Source organism: Myotis myotis, unplaced genomic scaffold (genome assembly GCF_014108235.1).
Source record: "Myotis myotis isolate mMyoMyo1 unplaced genomic scaffold, mMyoMyo1.p scaffold_m19_p_12, whole genome shotgun sequence".
NCBI lineage: Eukaryota > Metazoa > Chordata > Mammalia > Chiroptera > Vespertilionidae > Myotis > Myotis myotis.
In genome coordinates this window covers 59,576,292-59,596,710 of record NW_023416316.1, presented here as the reverse complement: position 1 = coordinate 59,596,710, position 20,419 = coordinate 59,576,292, and the positions used below count along the sequence as shown (strand labels likewise).

Here is a 20,419-nt window from a genome sequence, read left to right as displayed (position 1 = left end):
TGTTCAGGCTGGGTGGTAGCCCCATGGAGGTTCATTATACTATTCTCTTACATTTGTGTATGCCTGAAATTTTCCAAAATAAAAATGAAAGATAAAAAAAAATCTTCAGCTTATGACTTCCAAGAGGACCCTGAAGTCCTTAGCAAGACAATGGTCTTAAGTGCCTGACTTTGATGGGAGAAAGAGATTTCTAAGGCTTTTTTTGATGTAAGAAGAGTGAGTGTAGATAGAGGTCTGAGTATAGAACTGTATTCAAATTCATAAGTAGGGAGCTATCCGGATATGACCCACATCCCCCCAGTCCCAGGAAGACAATAAAAAAAAGAAGCCTGGGCTGGCTTTAGCTCAGCTGTTCCTTCTTCCTGTCAAGTCTTCGCTTGCCAACCACTCTTGCTTGCCAGGGTGGTTCCAGACCAGGGGCACCCTCCAGCCCTTTAAAAAACAAACAACAACAAAGCAAAACAAAACACCTCTAAGTGGAAAACAGTAGGAGGGTGAAGGGTAAGGAGAGTGGGGAAAGTCCCAGGGTTTCTCGTGGGTGCCTCTTGGCAGTTTTGGAGGCGGTCACAGGTGGGTAGAAGGGGGTCCCTCATGAACTGGCTTGTTTCGTGTGCTCCCACTCTTGGGCCCATTTCTTGCCTCTAATCTCCGACAAGCCTGACTCATTTTCTCGTGGTCAAGAGGCTCTTGCTTTCCAGACAGGGCAGGAAGGAGCCCTGAGCTGGGAGCCCAGATGCCAGCATCTGAGCCCTGTCTGTAACTCAAGATGACACTATTTTAGATCTCAGCTTCATCACCCATGAAATAAGCCTCCAGTGTTCCCACCGTGCGAAGCTGGGACTCCGGGAGCAGACGGCCTTGCAGGCCTTCATGCCTTTCCCCCAAACATCTTTTCCACCTTTCCACATGACATCCCCTCCCAAAGAAACAGTAACTGTTGTCACTTTTTGCAAACAACTGGGGAGGGAGGAGCTGCCGGGCATAGATGACACCAAAGTTGGCAGCACTCTCAGGCTTGGGGAATCCGGTGCGACCCGATCTGGACGATGTCTCCTCTCCGTCCTTGCTCGCCCGCAGATCCTGACCCCGGTTCCCACTGCGGAGAAATCTCCTAAGAGACGGCTGCCGGCGTCGCCTCTGCTCCCGGGAGGCGTGGAGCCGAGCGCGCGGGAGCCGAGCGCGCCGCGGCCACGCTCCCCGCGCAGAGCCGGGAGGGAGGGGCCGCAGGGGCCGGGCCGCACCGGAGGCGGCGCGCGGGGCTCACGGCGCTCAGTCTCCTTCGGAACCCAGCCCGGCCGGCGGCAGCGGCGGCGAGTGCGAGCCGGAGCCCGAGCCCGGGCCTCGGAGCGGGGAGGCGGAGGGCCGGGGAAGGGCTGGAGGAGCGCTGGACTGGAGCGCAGACCGCGCCCGGACGCCGGCCGTGTGCGCGTCTCCCTGGCGATCCCGGTGAGTGCCGGAGCCCGAGCCGCTGCCAGCCGCCAGGCGTGCCGGCCGCCTCGGTCCTTGGTCGCTGTCCCCGATCCCGGTGGCGCGCACCCCGCTGCCAGCCGCCGCAGCCTCACAGGTGGCTCCGCGGTGGACGTGGCTGCCCCAGGCCCCGCCAGGAGTTAGCCAACTCTCTCCGCTCCCGGCGCGGCTCCCGAGCCTCCGCGGCTCCCACCTACCGCCCTAGCTTCCGGCTTGGGGTGGGGAGCGCACCGAGGGGTGCTCCCCTTTCCCCACCCACCGCTAACGATTCGGGGAGATGTGGGCCAAGCGCCTCCGCGAGCTGCAGCTCAGCTCCTGGCTCGCGGATGGGACAGCCTGTCCTTTAGTTTTCTTCTGCAAACCCACCGGGGAAAGTTCGGGACCACACGAGGCAAAGTTGGGGCGTGGCTGGGGGCACACTTCGCCGGCGGGGGCCGCTCTCCTGGAGCGGAGCTGTGGGTTTGCGGGTCGAGCCCCACTCCAGCTGGAGCCGACTGTGCACCCTGGGAGTTGAGTTGGTCTCTGCCGGCGGCCGGCTCAGCGGCTCAGCGCTGTCTGCGACGATCCCCGGAGAGCTGTGAGTCGCTCCATGGCTCCTGCTAAGACTAGCCCTAGACAGACAGCTGCCAGCCGCCGGGAATCTGTGACGGGCTTGGTTTATCTCAGAAATAAGCAGCATCTCCGCCTGGTTTGACTTGTGCTCTTGCTCTGCAAACCTGAGCTCCAGCTAATCTCAGTGTTTAACTGGCGTGTGTTTAATTAGCTTATTTGACACCTGAGATGATCTCTGCGAATGTCCCTAAAGTGAAATCTTTGATGTGGGGATTGAGGGGGGAGAGGGGGTGCGGAGGAGGAAGGGGAGACTGTTTTTAAAGGAAGTTAGAGAGAGGAACCTTCAGAATATCAGCGGCGGGGTCTGGATATTTTACCCATCCCCTCTGTGGGCTAGAGAATGAGAGCTGCTTGGATGTCTGACTATGAATCGGTGTTGGGGCTATTTTGGGCAGGTTTTGTGGCTGGAGGTATTGCTGCAACTTGCATATTGTTTATGAAGTGCACATTTGGTCTCTTGAAATAGCCTTCTTGTTAAGAGTTGTTTGATTTGCTAAGTTGTCTATTTCAAATATGACTGGAGATTGGTTTTTAAAATGAGCTTTGGCTGACAACAATGTCTAGATGTAGAGGGAAGACCATTTGTTCGTGTCGCTAGAACATTCTTTTGTAAACTTAAATTTTTCAAGGTCTAGCTTTCTGCATCTGATAGAGGAGAAGCTGTTCATAAAAAATCAAATCCTGAGATCTTTATGTGTTCAGGAAAAGATTGCTCCCTCCGCCAGCACTCAACCCTTTCCAAACAGTAGGTTAAATCAGAAGGTGTGCCTGCGACTGGAATTACATAATTGGACTAACAGAAAACAGTGAACAGTTGTTGGTTGTCAAGTACATAGGTAGTTCTAAAAGCAGTGGTATCTTTGTAGCACTGGGAGGTTGTTATGTGATTTAGGGTGGAATAAACAGACAGATTTTCATCTAGAAAATTTTTATACTTCACACACATCTACATAGTCTATACCTAACATTGGACTTACCAAAATGCTTGTGTCTGTATATACATTGTTGTAAGTGCCGACTATGTGCCACATCCTGTTCTCAGTGCTTCATGTGCTTTAACTCAAAGCAATCCTTGGTGGTAGGTGCTGCCATTGTCCTCGTTTTTGAAATGGGGTAACTGAGGCACAAAGGAGTTACATAACTCGCACAGCTATAGGATAGGACGGTCTTCAATCTACAAAGTTCGTTTTGTAAAAAAAAGACATATTTATGATTACCTTATCCTTGTTTTTATCTTTTGAAGCATAAATGTCAAAAGTATTTCCTGTGACGCATAAGAACCCCTGACTGGAAGTCCCACGCAAGCACCATTGACTCTCAAGTGAGGCAAAGTATGAGAGAGCCGTCTGGTTGAGTTTACAACTGGAAGACCACCGCGCCCACCAGGAGACCCGGGATGGAGCCGCACCAGAGCACCCCCCTCACTTTCCCTGAGAAACGGTGTCCAGAGAAGTCACCGGCTGGCTGCAGGAAACATTATACTGTCAGGAAAAAACTGAAGTTCATCCGAATCTTAGGCCTTTTCATGGGCCTGGTAGCCATCAGCGGGGTCCCATTTGCAATCAGTGTCTTTTCTGAGACAGAGACACAGAGCGCAGGAGAGGCCAGTGGTGCAGAGGGCCCCGGGGTGGCACCCAGTTACCGGCAGAGAACTCTCTTAGACTTAAATGACAAGATTCCGGATTACACTTCACAGCCACCTCTTTCTGAGGACGGCACCCCTGAGAATAGTACCGAGGAGGAGCAAGGAAACTATCCACGGGACATCTTTTCCCTCGAGGAGCGAAGAAAAGGCGCCATCCTTCTCCACGTCATTGGCATGATCTACATGTTCATCGCCTTAGCCATTGTCTGCGATGAGTTCTTTGTTCCTTCTTTGACGGTCATCACTGAAAAGCTGGCCATCTCTGATGATGTTGCCGGAGCCACCTTTATGGCTGCTGGGGGCTCGGCCCCAGAACTTTTCACGTCTCTCATCGGGGTGTTTATTGCTCACAGCAATGTCGGCATAGGCACGATTGTGGGCTCGGCGGTGTTCAATATCCTCTTTGTTATTGGCATGTGTGCCCTGTTTTCCAGAGAAATCTTGAACCTGACGTGGTGGCCACTCTTTCGGGATGTGTCCTTCTACATCATTGACTTGATCATGCTGATCATATTTTTCCTGGACAATGTCATCATGTGGTGGGAAAGCTTGCTTCTCTTAGCAGCTTACTTTGTCTATGTGATCTTCATGAAATTCAACGTCCAGGTGGAAAGATGGGTGAAGCAAATGATAAGCTGCAATAAAGTCGTCAAGGTGGCAGCACCAGAGGCCCAAGCAAAGGTTGGTGGTGGGGGGCTGTTTATCGAATGTTCTGAATTATGATGTTTTTGAGATCTGCCATTTTTTAATGTGATGGTGTTTGGGGCTGCAGTGGATAATGGGTTGCTTTCTACAGTTCTCTGCTAGCCAGACTAACATGGCAGTGAGAAAAATTATGTGGAAATGTTCTTGTGAGTCTTTACTAAGTTCTCAAGCTGCTTGCTTCAGAGTAAAACACCTATATAAATATAGGTTACATAAGTACCCCAGAGCAGACTCAGTAAACAAAATAATCTGTCTCTTAATTTCTGCAAGTAGGTATAATGATTCTGTGAACAATTTAATGTTCATGGGGAAGTTAATGGTAATTAAGAAAGAACATTTGTGTCACCAAAGCTATCTCTTTTTTTAAATATATTTTATTGATTTTTTTACGGAGAGGAAGGGAGAGGAATAGAGAGTTAGAAACATTGATGAGAGAGAAACATCCATCAGCTGCCTCCTGCACATCCCCTACTGGGGATGTGCCCGCAACCAAGGTACATGCCCTTGACCAGAATCAAACCTGGGACCCTTCAGTCCACAGGCCGACGCTCTACCCACTGAGCCAAACCGGTTAGGGCCAAAGCTATCTCTTTAAGTCAACAGCCTAGCAACTAGCAGGACTGGTCATTAGAGTGGGTCATGGCTATTCTTGATCCACACAGAAATGCTCCGGATCACTTGGTCAGGGCCTGATTGTGATCCATTACAGAGAGTCACTGGCAGGCCCTGCTGTCTGCCGATGTAGATGTAGCTTGATGGCACATTTCGCACACATGATAAACATGCCCCAAAATATTTTTATAGTAGACTTTGAGGGGTTTTTAATGACAATAGTGGCCATCCTACCACTTAGCTGGTGAGCAAATTGGTAAAGAGCTTAGAAGAAATTGATCTGGGAAAATGTCAATCCTCACATTGGGATGTTGCCTCTGAATGTGATTTTAAACAGAAAACCAAAATACATATGCAGACTTCATACTAGCATCTGGGGAAATTCTCATGTGTGCAAAAAACAGATGTTGAGCGGAGGGTGAGATATTTTGTTCAGCATGAAAAGAAAAAAAATTATATCAATTTAGTATAACTCCTTTATGGTCAAGTTCGATGACCTATCTATTTCTTTTCTTTTCTTTTTTTTTTGTAGCAGCCATGAAATGGGAGCAGAGTGCAGAAAAACATACCAGTAATATTTCTATTTATTATATGCAAAAGAGAACTGTATTTTTTAATATTTCACTCAGTGTATGGGTGTTTGTTAGAAACTGCAGTAAAAATAATCACTTCGCAGTATACATGCAAATAAGCATTCCGATGTGATACATGAGTATATGGGCGTAGAACAGGGTCATTACTAAAGCCCCTTTCCCTACTCTAACTTTATAGCCAAAATGATGACCCCGCAAGCCCTCTCCTTGACTCTGATTGCTAGTTTGAGTGGTTTGCATTAATAGTCTTACGTGCTTATGGCAACTAGAGTACTGAAGGAACAGCATATATTTTAGAGGCAAGGAAATGATTTGGTGTCATAAATATCCTGAGCACATCAAGGGTAAAATGTCTTTTTGAGAACTCACCATTTTTTTTTTTCTGTTACCCCATAGTGCAGCGGTTCTCAACCTGTGGCTCGCGACCCCTTTGGCAGTCTAACGACCTTTTCACAGGGGTCGCCTAAGACCATCCTGCATATCAGATATTTACATTAAGACTCATAACAGTATAAAAATTACAGTTATGAAGTAGCAACGAAAATAATTTTATGGTTGGGGGTCACAACATGAGGAACTGTTTTAAAGGGCCAGAAGGTTGAGGACCACTGCATCGTGGAACTTCATTAGTTTAGATACAGACTTGGCTAAAGGTTATGTTGGCAACATTCATGAAAAAGGAATTTGTAGGGCAATGCAGTAGTGTATTGAAGATTGCAGGGGGTTTTGTATTCTGATTGGGGTGGGATGCTGGTCTCATGCATTTGGGAATAACTTTTTAAATACCGTTTATAGACAGCGTTTGGTCAGTCAGAAGCCATTCATTAAAGTAGCTCTAGCAGGATTTTTACCTTCTGTATTAGATGACTGTCATGTCATTTTTATGGTCATTTAAAAGTCAGAAACTTAGGCTCACATTCCTTAATAGTTGTTACTCAGTTCCATAATTTTGCGCTATGCTTAATAGTGTGCATATTTTAATTTGGAGATTGCAGATTTATCTAATTAAAATAGGAAGAAGATTATATTTATGACTATTACTCCTGTTTCTGATTTCCTCCCCAGTGTGTTCATGTGTTATTTTCCTTTTAGCACCAAATACCTTTAATTTATTCCTTTTAATTAGAGTTATTTCTTTTGGTATTCAAAAACTAAGTTGAACTATTAATATAATGGGATCATAATTTTTAACATAGTTATGCCTTGTTCGGTAAGCAAAATGTTTGCTGGGTGAATCAAAATGCTAGAACACAGTTATACATTTTTAGGTGAAACGGTGCATAATGGTGTGCGATTTCCTTAAGTAAAATTTTGCCTTGTCAATTTCACTTTTGAATGAATGATTGCTGAAAAATTTTGTTCTCAGCAGTTAGTCTTTATCAAGCACCTGATTTCAGAATCTTATGGAGATTTTGCTCCCGAGGCCCTAAACATAAGGTGTCCCACAGGCAGATGAGTCCTTGGGCGTGGCCATACAATCCTCTGATGTGCAAGATTGATTTCTGGCTGTGCACCCCACCTTTCCCACAGAAGTCAGTGCTTCTAGCATCCTCAGAACACTCAAAAGGAAGGTCCTAAGCCAAAATCCAGCCCTCAGTGGAGTCTTCTTAAAGAGAAATGTGCTGTATGTAAATTTAGGAAGCAAAATACTAAGCATGTCTTCATGCAAAGCCACTGTATTATCTTATTGCATAATTATGGGGCATAGGAATTTGGAGAAGTAGAGGAAACATTTTATATATTCTTGTACAAATCATTAAAGGTTCTGGCTAAAAAATCATCAGCTCTGCTGGACTCTAGTCAGTGAAATATCTTTGGAATGACTTGCTTCATAGACAAGTTGAAAGTCTTAATTTGGTTCCATTATTGGTGAAGTAGCTCATGGGGCAACTGTGAAGCATGGAAAAATGTGAACGGCCATATTTTTCATAGTTAAAGTCATAGTTTATCATCTCAATTGCTCCACCCTGTGTGGTTTTTATTTGTAATTATTTATTTTAGTGATCATATTATCCTTTTTAAAAAGCTGTGTAGTGTCACAACAGGATAAAGGTACCCTAGGCTTTGACTTCGTGGAAAAAAAAGGGGGCGGGTTAACCCCATGTGTGTAATAAGCCCTGTGATCTCAGAGAAGTCACATAAACTCTCTGAGCCTCCTAATGAAAATAATAATACCTACTTGATAAAGTTTGGAAAATTAATAAATGAAGACTGTTCAGCAGCTACCATAGTCCTTGGCAAATGTGTGTTGTTCAGTAAATGTTCTTTCTCTTCCTTTGATCTTTCGTTCTTAAATGGAAAGAGAATCAGAATACATTATTTCAAATTTGAGAATTTCAAAACATTTCTGAAAGGTTGGCATTCACCCCAGTGAATCACTGAGTTAAGCAGGCCATTGTTTAGAGGCATATATATATATATATATATATATATATGCAGGCCACTTATTATCATAAACTCCAAGGAGACCTCCAAATGCCTTTGGTATCCTAAAATTTTATTGTGTAGAATTTTGCTTGCAATAAGTAGGCCATTAGCTGGGGTTTAGAAAGAGCTATGCTAAGCAGAGATTTTTGTTTTAAGGGTGTTTTTATTTATAAATGGTTGAGATTCTCATCTAAAAACCTCTCCACAGCTGGTTAGGAGTGAGTTTGAGTCCTGAAGGATGCGGCGCAGGGGAGTTCCAGGGCTTTAGAAGCAGTTCAGTGTGCCCGGCCGGCTGCTGAGGTCTGTTGATCTGCTGTGGTGCTAGGCTGTCATTGGCCTAGAAAGCAGCTGTCCATGGTGTTTAACTTCTTAGACTTGGCACTGTAATCTGACAGCAAGTCAGCCCAGTTGTAATGAAGGGAATGGTCTAAATAAAGATGCTTAAAGCTGATAGTCGAGGAACAGGCTACTTAACAATTTAGGTGTGCCTTGCTTTATTCAGATTGTGTGTTTCTGAAAAGTTGTTTGTAAGCAGAATTTTTGCAATTCAAATTGTTATTAATGTTCATGGGAAAATCAGAAATGAAATGTTATAAATATTTCTCATACAGTGAGGTATTTCTTATAAACCATAAATAATATTATGAATACAAATGTATAGTCCCGAGTTTGCTTAATACACAGAATCAATACTAATAAAAGGGTAATATGCTAATTAGACCAGGAGACCTTCTGGATGTCCTTCCAGACAAAGCCATGGTGGCAGGGCTGAGGCAGAGGTGGTTAGGGGTGATCAGGCCAGGAGGGGAGGGCAGTTGGGGGCGATCAGGCCGGCAGGGGAGGCAGTTGGGGACGAGCAGGCTGGCAGTGGGGGGCAGTTGGGGGTGATCAGGCCGGCAAGGGGGGGGGGTAGTGGGGGCGAGAAGGCTGGTGGGGGTGGCAGTTAGGGGTGAGCAGGCCGGCAGGCAGGTGAGCAGTTAGGAACCAGCAGTCCCGGATTGCAAGAGGGATGTTTAGGCCCACAGGGATTGGGCCTAAACCGGCAGTCAGGCACCCCCCGAGGGGTCCCAAATTGGAGAGGGTGCAGGCCTGGCTGAGGGACACCACCACCCCCTCACCCCCCACACAAATTTTGTGCACCAGGCCACTAGTATATTATAAAACTCAACCTTTGCTTTCCCTCCAAGCCTAGTAAACAAATTAGTAAAATAATTGTACAGATTCCAAGGAAGGGAAGGGAAGATTGTCCTTATAATAGGTAAAAGGATAGTATTACTTCACAAACTTGGAAGCTGTCCTTCTCAAAAGAAAATGTGGGCATTAAAATTCTTAACAGAGCCCTGACCGGTTTGGCTCAGTGGATAGAGCATCGGCCTGCGGACTGAAAGGTCCCGGGTTCGATTCCGGTCAAGGGCATGTACCTTGGTTGCGGGCACATCCCCAGTGGGGGTTGTGCAAGAGGCAGCTGATCGATGTTTCTCTCTCATCGATGTTTCTAACTCTCTATCCCTCTCCCTTCCTCTCTGTAAAAAATCAATAAAAGTATTTAAAAAAAAAAATTCTTAACAGACTAGATGCCTATGAATCTACTGTGCTTAGCTAGGTGTAAGAGTGGCACCATTTCCCCTATTTATAGTAGAAGTAAGCCCTTCAGTTACTGCATGTGATTCAAAGAATGAACAAGGCATTTTGAGGGACGCACAAAGCCCAGTGGACTTCAATACACTGCCCCCCTTGCTACTCTGGTGTTACCCTGGCTACTCTGGTTTCTTCAGCAAGAGACTACCTCATTCATTGTGTTGTCTTTACCTGGTTTTGGTATTAGGGTGATGCTGGCTTCATAGAATGAGCTTGGAAGTGTTCCTTCCTCTTGAATTTTTTGTAGTAGTCTGAGGAGGATAGGTTTTAGTTCTTCTTTGAATGTTTGGTAAAACTCCCCTGTGAAGCCGTCTGGTCCTGGGCTTTTGTTTGCTGGAAGCTTTTTGATGACTGCTTCAATTTCTTCCATAGTTATTGGCCTGTTGAGATTTTTAGATTCTTCCTGATTGAGTTTTGGAATGTTGTATTTTTCTAGGAATTTGTCCATTTCCTCCAGGTTGTCTAGTTTGTTGGAGTAGAGCTGTCCATAGTATTTTTTAACAATCATTTGTATTTCTGTGGGGTCTGTTGTTATTTCGCCTCTATCGTTTCTGATTTTGTTTATTTGGGTCCTCTCTCTTTGCTTCTTGGTGAGTCTGGCTAGAGGTTTGTCAATCTTGTTTATCCTTTCAAAGAACCAGCTCTTGGTTTCATTGATTTTCTGTATTGTTTTTTTGGTCTCTATGTCATTTATTTCTGCTCTAATCTTTATTATCTCCTTCCAATATCCCTCATGAACATAGATGCCAAAATCCTCAACAAAATCTTAGCAAATCGGATCCAGCAGTACATCAGAAAGATCATACACCATGACCAAGTAGGATTTATCCCAGGGATGCAAGGATGGTACAATATCCGCAAATCAATAAACGTGATACATCACATAAACAAATTGAAAGAAAAAAACCACATGGTCATATCAATTGATGCAGAAAAAGCATTTGACAAAATTCAACACCCATTTTTGATAAAAGCTCTCAGCAAGGTGGGAGTAGAAGGATCATACCTCAACATAATAAAAGCCATATATGACAGGCCCACAGCCAACATCATACTCAATGGACAAAAACTAACACCATTTCCCCTAAAAACAGGAACAAGACAGGGATGCCCCCTCTCACCACTCCTGTTCAACATAGTACTGGAAGTGTTAGCCATTGCAATTCGGCAAGAAGAAGAAATAAAAGGCATCCAAATTGGAAAAGAGGAAGTAAAACTGTCCTTATTTGCAGACGACATGATATTATACATACAAAACCCTAGAGACTCCATCAAAAAGCTACTGGACTTAATACATGAATTTGGCAATGTAGCAGGATACAAAATTAACCCCAAGAAATTCGAGGCATTTCTATACACCAATAGTGAACTTTCAGAAAGAGAGATTATAAAAACAATCCCGTTTACCATCGCACCAAAAAAATTAAGCTACCTAGGAATAAACTTAACTAAAGAGGTAAAAGACCTCTACTCAGAAAACTACAGGACGTTGAAAAAAGATATAGAGGAAGACATAAACAGATGGAAGAACATACCGTGTTCATGGATTGGTAGAATCAACATCATTAAAATGTCCATACTACCCAAAGCAATCTATAAATTCAACGCACTCCCCATTAAAATACCAACGGCATACTTCAGAGATCTAGAACGAACTCTCCAAAAATTCATCTGGAATAAAAAAAGACCTCGAATAGCTGCAGCAATCCTGAAAAAGACCAAAGTAGGTGGGATCTCAATACCAGATATCAAGATGTATTACAAAGCCACTGTTCTCAAAACTGCCTGGTACTGGCACAAGAATAGGCATATAGATCAATGGAATAGAATAGAGAGCCCAGAAATCGGCCCGAACCAATATGCTCAATTAATATTTGACAAAGGAGGCAAGAACATACAATGGAGCCAAGATAGTCTCTTCAATAAATGGTGCTGGGAAAATTGGACAGATATATGCAAGAAAATGAAACTAGACCACCAACTTACACCATACACAAAAATAAATTCAAAATGGATAAAGGACTTAAATGTACGACAGGAAACTATAAAAATTCTAGAAGAATCCAAAGGCAACAAAATCTCAGACATATGCCGAAGCAATTTCTTCACTGATACAGCTCCTAGGGCACTTGAAACTAAAGAGAAAATGAACAAATGGGACTACATCAAAATAAAAAGCTTCTGCACAGCAAAAGAAACCATCAACAAAACAACGAGAAAACCCACTGTGTGGGAAAACATATTTGCCAATGTCATATCCGATAAGGGCCTAATCTCCAAAATTTATAGGGAACTCATACAACTTAACAAAAGGAAGATAAACAATCCAATCAAAAAATGGGCAAAGGACCTAAATAGACACCTTTCAAAAGAGGACATTCAGAAAGCCAAGAGACATATGAAAACATGCTCAAAGTCACTAATCATCCGAGAGATGCAAATCAAAACAACAATGAGGTACCATCTCACACCTGTCAGACTGGCTATCATCAACAAATCAACAAACGACAAGTGCTGGAGAGGATGTGGAGAAAAAGGAACACTTGTGCACTGCTGGTGGGAATGCAGACTGGTGCAGCCACTATGGAAGACAGTATGGAGTTTCCTTAAAAACTGAAAATGGAACTCCCATTTGACCCTGTGATCCCACTTCTAGGAATATATCCCAAGAAACCAGAAACACCAATCAGAAAGGATATATGCACCCCTATGTTCATAGCAGCACAATTCACCATAGCTAAGATCTGGAAACAGCCTAAGTGCCCATCAGTAGATGAATGGATTAGAAAACTGTGGTACATCTACACGATGGAATACTATGCTGCTCTAAAAAGGAAGGAACTCTTACCATTTGCAACGTCATGGATGGAACTGGAGAGCATTATGCTAAGTGAAATAAGCCAGTCAATGAAGGAAAAATACCACATGATCTCACTCATTCATGGATAATAGAGACCATTATAAACTTTTGAACAATAATAGATACAGAGGCAGAGCTGCCTCAAACAGATTGTCAAACTGCAGCAGGAAGGCCGGGGAGGGTTGCAGGGCAGGAGGTAGGGGGGTAAGAGATCAACTAAAGGACTTGTATGCATGCATAGAAGCATAACCAGTGGACATAAGACATTGGGGAATAGGGGAGGCTAGGGGACTGTCTAGGGCGGGGGGATAAAATGGACACATATGTAATACCCTTTGTAATACTTTAAACAATAAAAAAAAAAAAAAAAAAAAAAAAAAAAAAGAGACTACCTCAACTTTGTGAATCTTCCTGACAGTGTTCAGGGGAGACGTTACCCGCTGACCTCCCTTTCTCCCTTCCTCTTCTTCTTCTCTCCTTTGTCCCTTTATCTCCCTTCTCCTCTTTAACCTCCCTTTCCTTTTTCCTTTTTTTTTTTTTCGGTAGAATCAGATAATTTGTATTTTAACTTTAACAAGGTTCTTATGTTAAGCTGCTCACTGGCTATTGAGGAGGCAAGTACATCTACAGTGTGGATTTGATTGGTTTTTGTCTTTCATTCTTTTACTATCAACCTTCTTTTGTTTTAGGTAGGTCTCTACTGAACAGACTATACTGGCATTTTGTTTAATTCCGTTTCATAATCCTTCTCTTTTAACTGCAAAGTTTAGTTTATTTACATTACTGTGATTACTGTTACATTTAGATTGTTTTCTACATGGTATTTTATATTTTGTATTTGTTTTGATCTTTCTGTTTCATTTTATAATTTTTCCTTGCCTTTTGTTTTAGATTGAGTTTTTTCTGTATCTTTTTTCCCCATTAATAGTTTGGAATTTATATACCCTATTTCTAGTTTTTTAGTGTTTATCCTGAGTTTTAACATGTATATTTAGTTCAATATAATATAAGGTAAATATCTTTATACTCCTGCTAAACAGCCTAAGATCTTAGAACATTTTAATCCAATCACCTCTCCCCCGTTATATAAGATTTGAAGTGCATGATTTAAGTTCTATCTTGATATTTTATAGTAGTTTTATTGAGGTCTAATCTTCACTTTTAAACCTACAAATTAGACATTGTCTCTATGCCATCAATGTTTTTAGATTTACCCACATTTTTACTAGCTTTCCCTCCTCATTCCTTTTCTCATGTCAGACTATTCTCCTATGAATTTTTTTCCTCTGCCGACTTACCATTCTTTATAAATTTCTTTAGCACGAATCTGTTAAGGTGAATGCTCCTGATTTTTATTGCTTAGAGATGTATTTTATTTTTGTTCTTAAAAGATAGTTTTGATGGGTAGAAAATTACTTTTCAGCCCATTTTGAAAATAATATATCACTGATTTCCAATTTTGCTGTTCAAAAGACTGCTGTTGGTGTAAAAATTGCGCCTCTGTAAGAAATCTGTCTTTTCTCTTTGACCGCTTTTAAGGTGCCTTTTTTGTTTTCGGTGTTCATAATTTTCCTTATGGCAGGACAGTTGTGTTTTTTCTCACTTATTTATCCCCTATTTGTGATTCAGTAGACTTTTCAAATTTGAGGATTAGTATCTTTCACCAATTTTGCCTCTACCTCACTCTTCTTGTGATCTAGAGTTCTGATTAGAAATACCACCTCAACCTATGTTTTTTAACTCCTCATCTTTTTCTTTTAAATCTGTGTCCCTCACTGTGGTCATTTCTTCATAACTGCCTTCTAGTTTCTAATTTTCTCCTCAATTTTGTCTAATCTGTTCTAAAGCTCATTGTTTAGTTTCTAAGATTAATTATTATATTTCTGATTTCTAGAAGTTTTTATAGCTCTTTTTCAATAAATCCGGTTGATTTTCATTGTTTCTTTTTCTTTCATGCCTTCTTTTATTTGTCTACCCATGTTAAGTATATTTCTATTTCATCATTGATATTTCCAATGTCAATATCATTGCAGGTTTAGTTTTGTTATTTACTGATTCTCAATTTGTAAGGTTGCTTCCTTATTTAGTGATTCTTTTATGAAATTTTGAACTCATATTCCTTGGAACTTTACCTGTGGGAAGTCATTGAGGCCTGAGTTTTAAGTGTATTCCTCCAGAGAGGACTGTATTTTTCTTTCCTCAAGCGTCTGGGAGTACAACAAACCTGGAAACATTCTAACCTAAATGTATTACTTTTTTCTACCCAGGTAGTGTGAATTGAGACACACATTCACACACACACACACATACACACACACACACACACTACAAATTCTTAAAGGAGACTTTTTTTTTCAGTGCCACTCAAAACCAACACCAAACTAGGCACATCTTGCTTTCTTCCTTTGCTAGGCATTTTTTTTTCTTTGTTCACCTCAAAAAGTGTCATCCCTTCAGGATTTCCAGCTAATTAGGAAGGAATGTGGCTGTGTGGGCCTTATGTTTATAGTTTCTAAAACCTAGATTTCAGGCAACTGTGGAATGGCAAACACCTTGAAGGCAAAGCAATGCTTGTGTTTACTTGGTGTTCTGGGTTCTATTCTAAGAAATTCCTCATTCATCATTAACATATTTGCATAATTTAACAACATATGTAAAACATAATGTCCAGCATGTTTAGATATAAAGGTTTCCCTGAATGTTTAATCCCTCATATTGCCAGAAATGTATGTTTTAGACTAGATTTATGAAAAGATAATGCATATAACAAGGTAACTGATAGGGAATTTTAATTGTATTCTTTCAGAATATTTAACACCACCTGACCATGATAATATAGCTCCTGCCAACAACAAATTTTGAGTAAAATCAAATCTAATAGGCAATTCTAATAGTAAGTTACATGGGTCCACTTTAAATTTGCCTTTTAAATAATATTTTTTACCAAATACTAATATATCTATTGTACAAGATTACAAAAGTACACCAATATAAAATATAAAAAGAACATTTAAAATAATATATAATCTCTCCATTGTAACATCCAAAGGTAAAGTAACCCTGCACATTTTTGCATGTAGTCTTCCAGATTTCGCTTTTTCTTACACATACACACACACACACACACATTTACATATATCCCTATATATTCAAATAAATTGGAATGATATTGGATATCTAAAACTTTAAACTTATGGGTAATAACATTTTAATAGTGTTTTTAACTCAGCTTATTATGAGCATTTCCTCATGTCGTTAAATGTTCTAAAATGTTATTCACTGTTTAGCGTTATCATAAGCTAGAAAGTCATTTCCATGTTATGTTTCTGTGACATATAAGTACTATAAAAATGCTACAACTATTAGCCTTACACATGAATTGATGATTTTAGAGAAGCAAAATTCTGAATCAGTTTATGAGTTTTTTTAAGTTTGTGCTACATTGCAACATTTTATAGGTGAAATAGCATTTCATTGTTTTAACTTGGATTTCTTTGATTAATTGGGAAATTAAGTATGGAGATTCAAATTTATCTTATGTAGATTGCCAATTTCCCATGCTTCCTTTGTATCATCTTAAAAGTTTGCCGTGATGGCTCAGATCTCTTACAAATATATACTGAGAGTCACTAACCTTAGCTGTCACCCTCCCCGCATTTCCATGTCTAACTAAAGCCAGGAGGTTTTGCAGTTTATGTTTTAGAAGATGAAGTATTCTGGAGGAGGAGGACTTGTGACCCAGTAGTTGGGAAACGAGGTTCAAGGGACTGGTTGTGTCCCATAGCATGTGACCTTGAAGGATCCTGTACCTACGAGGCCTCTGTTTTCTCATCTGAAAAATGGGAGATTTGACATGGATGACCTGAAAGATTGCTTTCAGCTTGTCATTTCTGTCCTGAGAAGTTCTAATACTTATAATGTCAAAGTAATAACCTAATACATTCACCTAAAACAAAAGGCCAGATTCTAACCATACTCATATCACTGAACTCTTTTTCTAAACTGGCTTACATGACCCCTAGCCAGTTTGGCTCAGTGGATAGAGCATCAGCCTGTGAACTGAAAGGTCCCAGGCTCGATTCCAGTCAAGGGCTCATGCCCAGGTTGTAGGCTCCATCCCCAGTGGGGGGCTTGCAAAAGGCAGCCATCAATGATTCTCTCTCATCATTGATGTTTCTATCTCTCTCTCTCTCTTCCTCTCTGAACTCAATAAAAATATATTTTAAAAAATAAAAAATATATAAAAAGATGAAATACAAATGGTCAAAGAAAACCTGAATAATCAAGGAAATGCAAACTGAAATAAATTCTTAAACTGAATAAATTCTTAAACTTGAATAAATTCTCAAACTGGAATGTTTTCATGCAAATGATTTACTGGCTTGGCCAAGCAATCCTGGCTGAAGCATGCCGTGGGAGTAGCTCTTCCAGACAGAACAACGTGCATGGGAGAAAGTCATTTAAAGTTTACTGCAGCCACTGGGCCTCCTCAGCATCTGTGGCTTCGGGCAGTGAACACCTCACTTGGCAGCTGCAGGTGCTTCCCTGGGTTGCTGATCTCTGCGGGGTTGAGAGAAGAAAGGGATCTGGAAACCATGCATGTGCTTAACACCAGGTCCTCACTACACTGCACTCTGAATTATACATCGCGTCAGGAATCTGAGCATAAGGAAACAGGTGATTGCCTAAGGTCCAGATTTAGTCATGCTGCACTCCATTTGAACTTGGGTCTGTCTGACTCCTAAATGCATGCTTGTTCCCTCAGTGCTTCTTACTGGACAATGAGGAATAAAGACAACACAAACCTCCAAATTAGATTGACATTTCATGGTGGGCTCCGTTAAGTCAGTGGCTTTCAAATATGTTTTTACCATGACCGCCACTAAGAAATATATTTTACATCCCAACCCAGTATATACATGCACATGCATGCACACATAGATGTGTACATGTTTACAAATAAAAATAAAGTCTAAGTCTTATGTCTTATATTTTCTATTCTATTAAAAAGACTAGTTTCGCCCTGGCTGGGTGGCTCAGTTGGTTGGAGTGTCATCCCGTAACCCAAAAGGTTGTGGGTTTGATTCCTGCTCATGGCATATACTTAGATTAAAGGTTGGATCCCCAGTTTAGGCACGTATGGGAGGCAGCCGATAGATGTTTCTCTTTCTCTCTCCCTTCCTCTCTAAGAAGAAATAAAAACATATTGTTGGGTGAGGATTAAAAAAAGAATACTAGTTTCAACCCTCTAAAGTAGATTTCATGACCCACCAATGGATTGTGACCTGAGATATACTTTTTTGATATCATGCTGAGATTTCTTTTTTCTCTTCTTCCTCTTACCAGAGCTGCCCTGTAAGCCTGTGCTAGTTTACTAGTCGTTTGTCTGATCAAGGGATGAATGGGGTCAGAAATGCAGGCATTACTCTGCTGGACAAGCTGTGTGGTTTGGGGTGGACTGTGGCTGCCGAGGGGAAGGGGTGCCTCTTCTTCATTCAACAGAGGTGCCCTTTGGGCTGGTGGCGGCCTTCTCCTTACCCTCAACTTCTCCCTTTTATACTAGACTACTTAGATTGCCTCCCCCAGCACGCACTATATCTATGACCAGCTAGGTAACCGGCCAGTGTAGATTTCTGTGGAGTCCTCAGATGCCAACACCTGCCAAGCCGTGTCTTGCTCTCTGGCTGTGACACAGATTGATTGCAGGGTAAGGAAGGTGCAGATCAAAGCATGATATGCTCCCTGAACCTCATCCTTGGTTCCTGATAAGCTTGTCATCGGGTGGAAAAGAAATGTAGATGAAACAGGGAGGCATGAAATCAGAGAGAAGCAGAACCTTGGCAAGAAGACCGAAGCTGCATTTCAGTTACGTTGGTTTCCTTTTTATGATGGATTGGGTTTATAAACCCGAGGGATACACACACGGTTCTTGTGCTAGAAAAGCTGGTGTGTTTGGAGAGGGTCTGGGCACCAGCCGTGGTAATGCCATGTCTGCAGCTCTGAAGGATGCACTTGGAGTCCTGCATTGCAGGGACCAAGCCTGAGGAGATGGGTGCCTTCCATCCCCCACACTGGCTGTCTAAACCTGGTCCGAACGCTTTGCCCAAAGTGTCCTCTCTTTATAAATGAAGGGGCTAGTTTCACTTCAGGATATCCCCGCTCCAGCTCCAATAACTGTGCTTCTCTGTTAATGGGAAGGAGACAGTGTGTGTCTGTAATTATGGACTAAGCAATAAAAGAGGTGGTCAGGTAATAAAGCCCGGAACTTGCCTCCTTCAGAGTTCTTTTCCAATGAGCGGGGATAGTTTCATTGGAGGGGCTCTGAGGGCTTCTTTACCCACCTGTGGGACCTTCTTGGAAAGGGCCAAGTGAGTTTCTGGTGCTCTGTAACCTGCTTTCTATTTTACTGCTTGATGGACACTGAGCTGGGCAAGCAGGTAGAAATACAGGTTTTACCCTGAGCAGCCCTATTCCTCCCACATAACCTGTTGTCTGTTGCCCTAACCACTCACGTAGGCTGAGTCCACTTCATTTTACCTGCTACCTGATAGCAATCAAATAGATGTTGATAGGCACTGAGCACTGGTATGTGCCAAGAACCTGTGATTCAACTTTCTAAGAAGGAGTATGATGGCTGAGATGTAACACAATGGAATTATTATTTAAGCCTGGGCCAGAGTGTGACCCTCCTTGCTATGTGATCTTGGGCAAGTTACTTAACCTCTCTGGGCTTATGTTTGCTTATTTATAAATAAATAGAATTTCCCTTGTAGAGAGGCTGTGAATTTTAATGAGATTGCTCAAGAAAAGTGTATAACAGAGGATGAGCCCAACCACCCACCCAAAGTTGCTCTACTCCTGGTCGCTTGTCTTCTGAGTCCCTTGCCTGTGCCACTAGCCTGCTGGTTCTGTGTCTCCTCTGGCTTGTTTTTCTCCTGCCTCACTGCCTGTCTATGCCTCTCATATAGCCTTATGAAGGTACAGTTTCCCCACTAATCCCTCACTAACAGTCTGATCCTCAGTGTTTGGACTTGAACCTGCTTCCCACTGTTCTTGTACAGGATTAAGAGAGCAGCAATTTCCCGATCTATGAAACTGAACCTCACTCAACCATGAAATTCTCTGGAGCCCTCCTGCCACTGCCCTATAAATGTACTTACTCTTTTCTTACATACATCATCAATATTTCATCTTAGTTTGTTATGCCTTCATTCACTCGTGGCTGTGCCTTAACGTTGGTTTGCAAGCTTCTGTGTTCCCTGCCTTGGGTTCAATCATACCCTTGACTCAGGGACTAACCAGTCCCATTTGCAGTGTTGGGTGCCTGGTTCATAGGTAAAAGGGCAAAGGGACTTCAAGATGTTGATAATGGCCCTCGCCTGTGTGGCTCAGTTGGTTGGAGTATTGTCCTGTGCACTAGAAGTGGGCAGATTTGATTCTCAGTTAGGGAACATACTTATGTTGTGGGTTCAATCCCTGGTTGGGGTGCGGACGGGAGGCAACCAGTTGATGTATCTCTTTCACATCAATGTCTGTGTGTCTGTCTGTCTGTCTGTTCACATTGATGTCTGTCTGTCTCTCTCTCCCCGTTCTCCCTGCTTTTCTCCCTCCCTCTCCTTTTCCCTTCCTTTCTCCTGCCTTCCTCCCCTCTCTAAAATCAATTTTTTTAAAAAAGATGTTGATAATGTTGGTAATGAGTGTTCAAAATAAAAAGTCTGGGCCTGAATCAATCATAAAATGTATGGCTTATGAATTCAAGTCAAATGGCAGGCAACAAATTTCTGATTTAAGAAATAGGAGTCATTGGAAATTCTCTAATCCTCTCAGGTTGCAAGTATGGGTGCCAGGACAGCTAAGGGC

General features: G+C 42.3%; 1 protein-coding gene across 7 annotated transcripts in view; it reads left to right on the top strand.

The window, feature by feature from the left end:
- The first annotated feature begins 1,048 nt into the window (after positions 1–1,048).
- Positions 1,049–20,419, top strand: part of SLC24A2 (solute carrier family 24 member 2) — a 229,181-nt gene continuing 209,810 nt past the window's right edge. For 4 of the 7 annotated variants that reach the window (XM_036331260.1, XM_036331262.1, XM_036331257.1 and 1 more), the window contains exons 1-2: positions 1,050–1,446; positions 3,323–4,405. In XM_036331260.1, the coding sequence (XP_036187153.1) occupies positions 3,476–4,405 (930 nt within the window). In that variant the 5' untranslated portion in view covers positions 1,050–1,446; positions 3,323–3,475. Of the gene's footprint in view, positions 1,447–1,801; positions 2,045–3,322; positions 4,406–20,419 lie in introns of those variants that run through there. The other 3 variants (XM_036331261.1, XM_036331258.1, XM_036331256.1) reach the window with 2 other exon arrangements.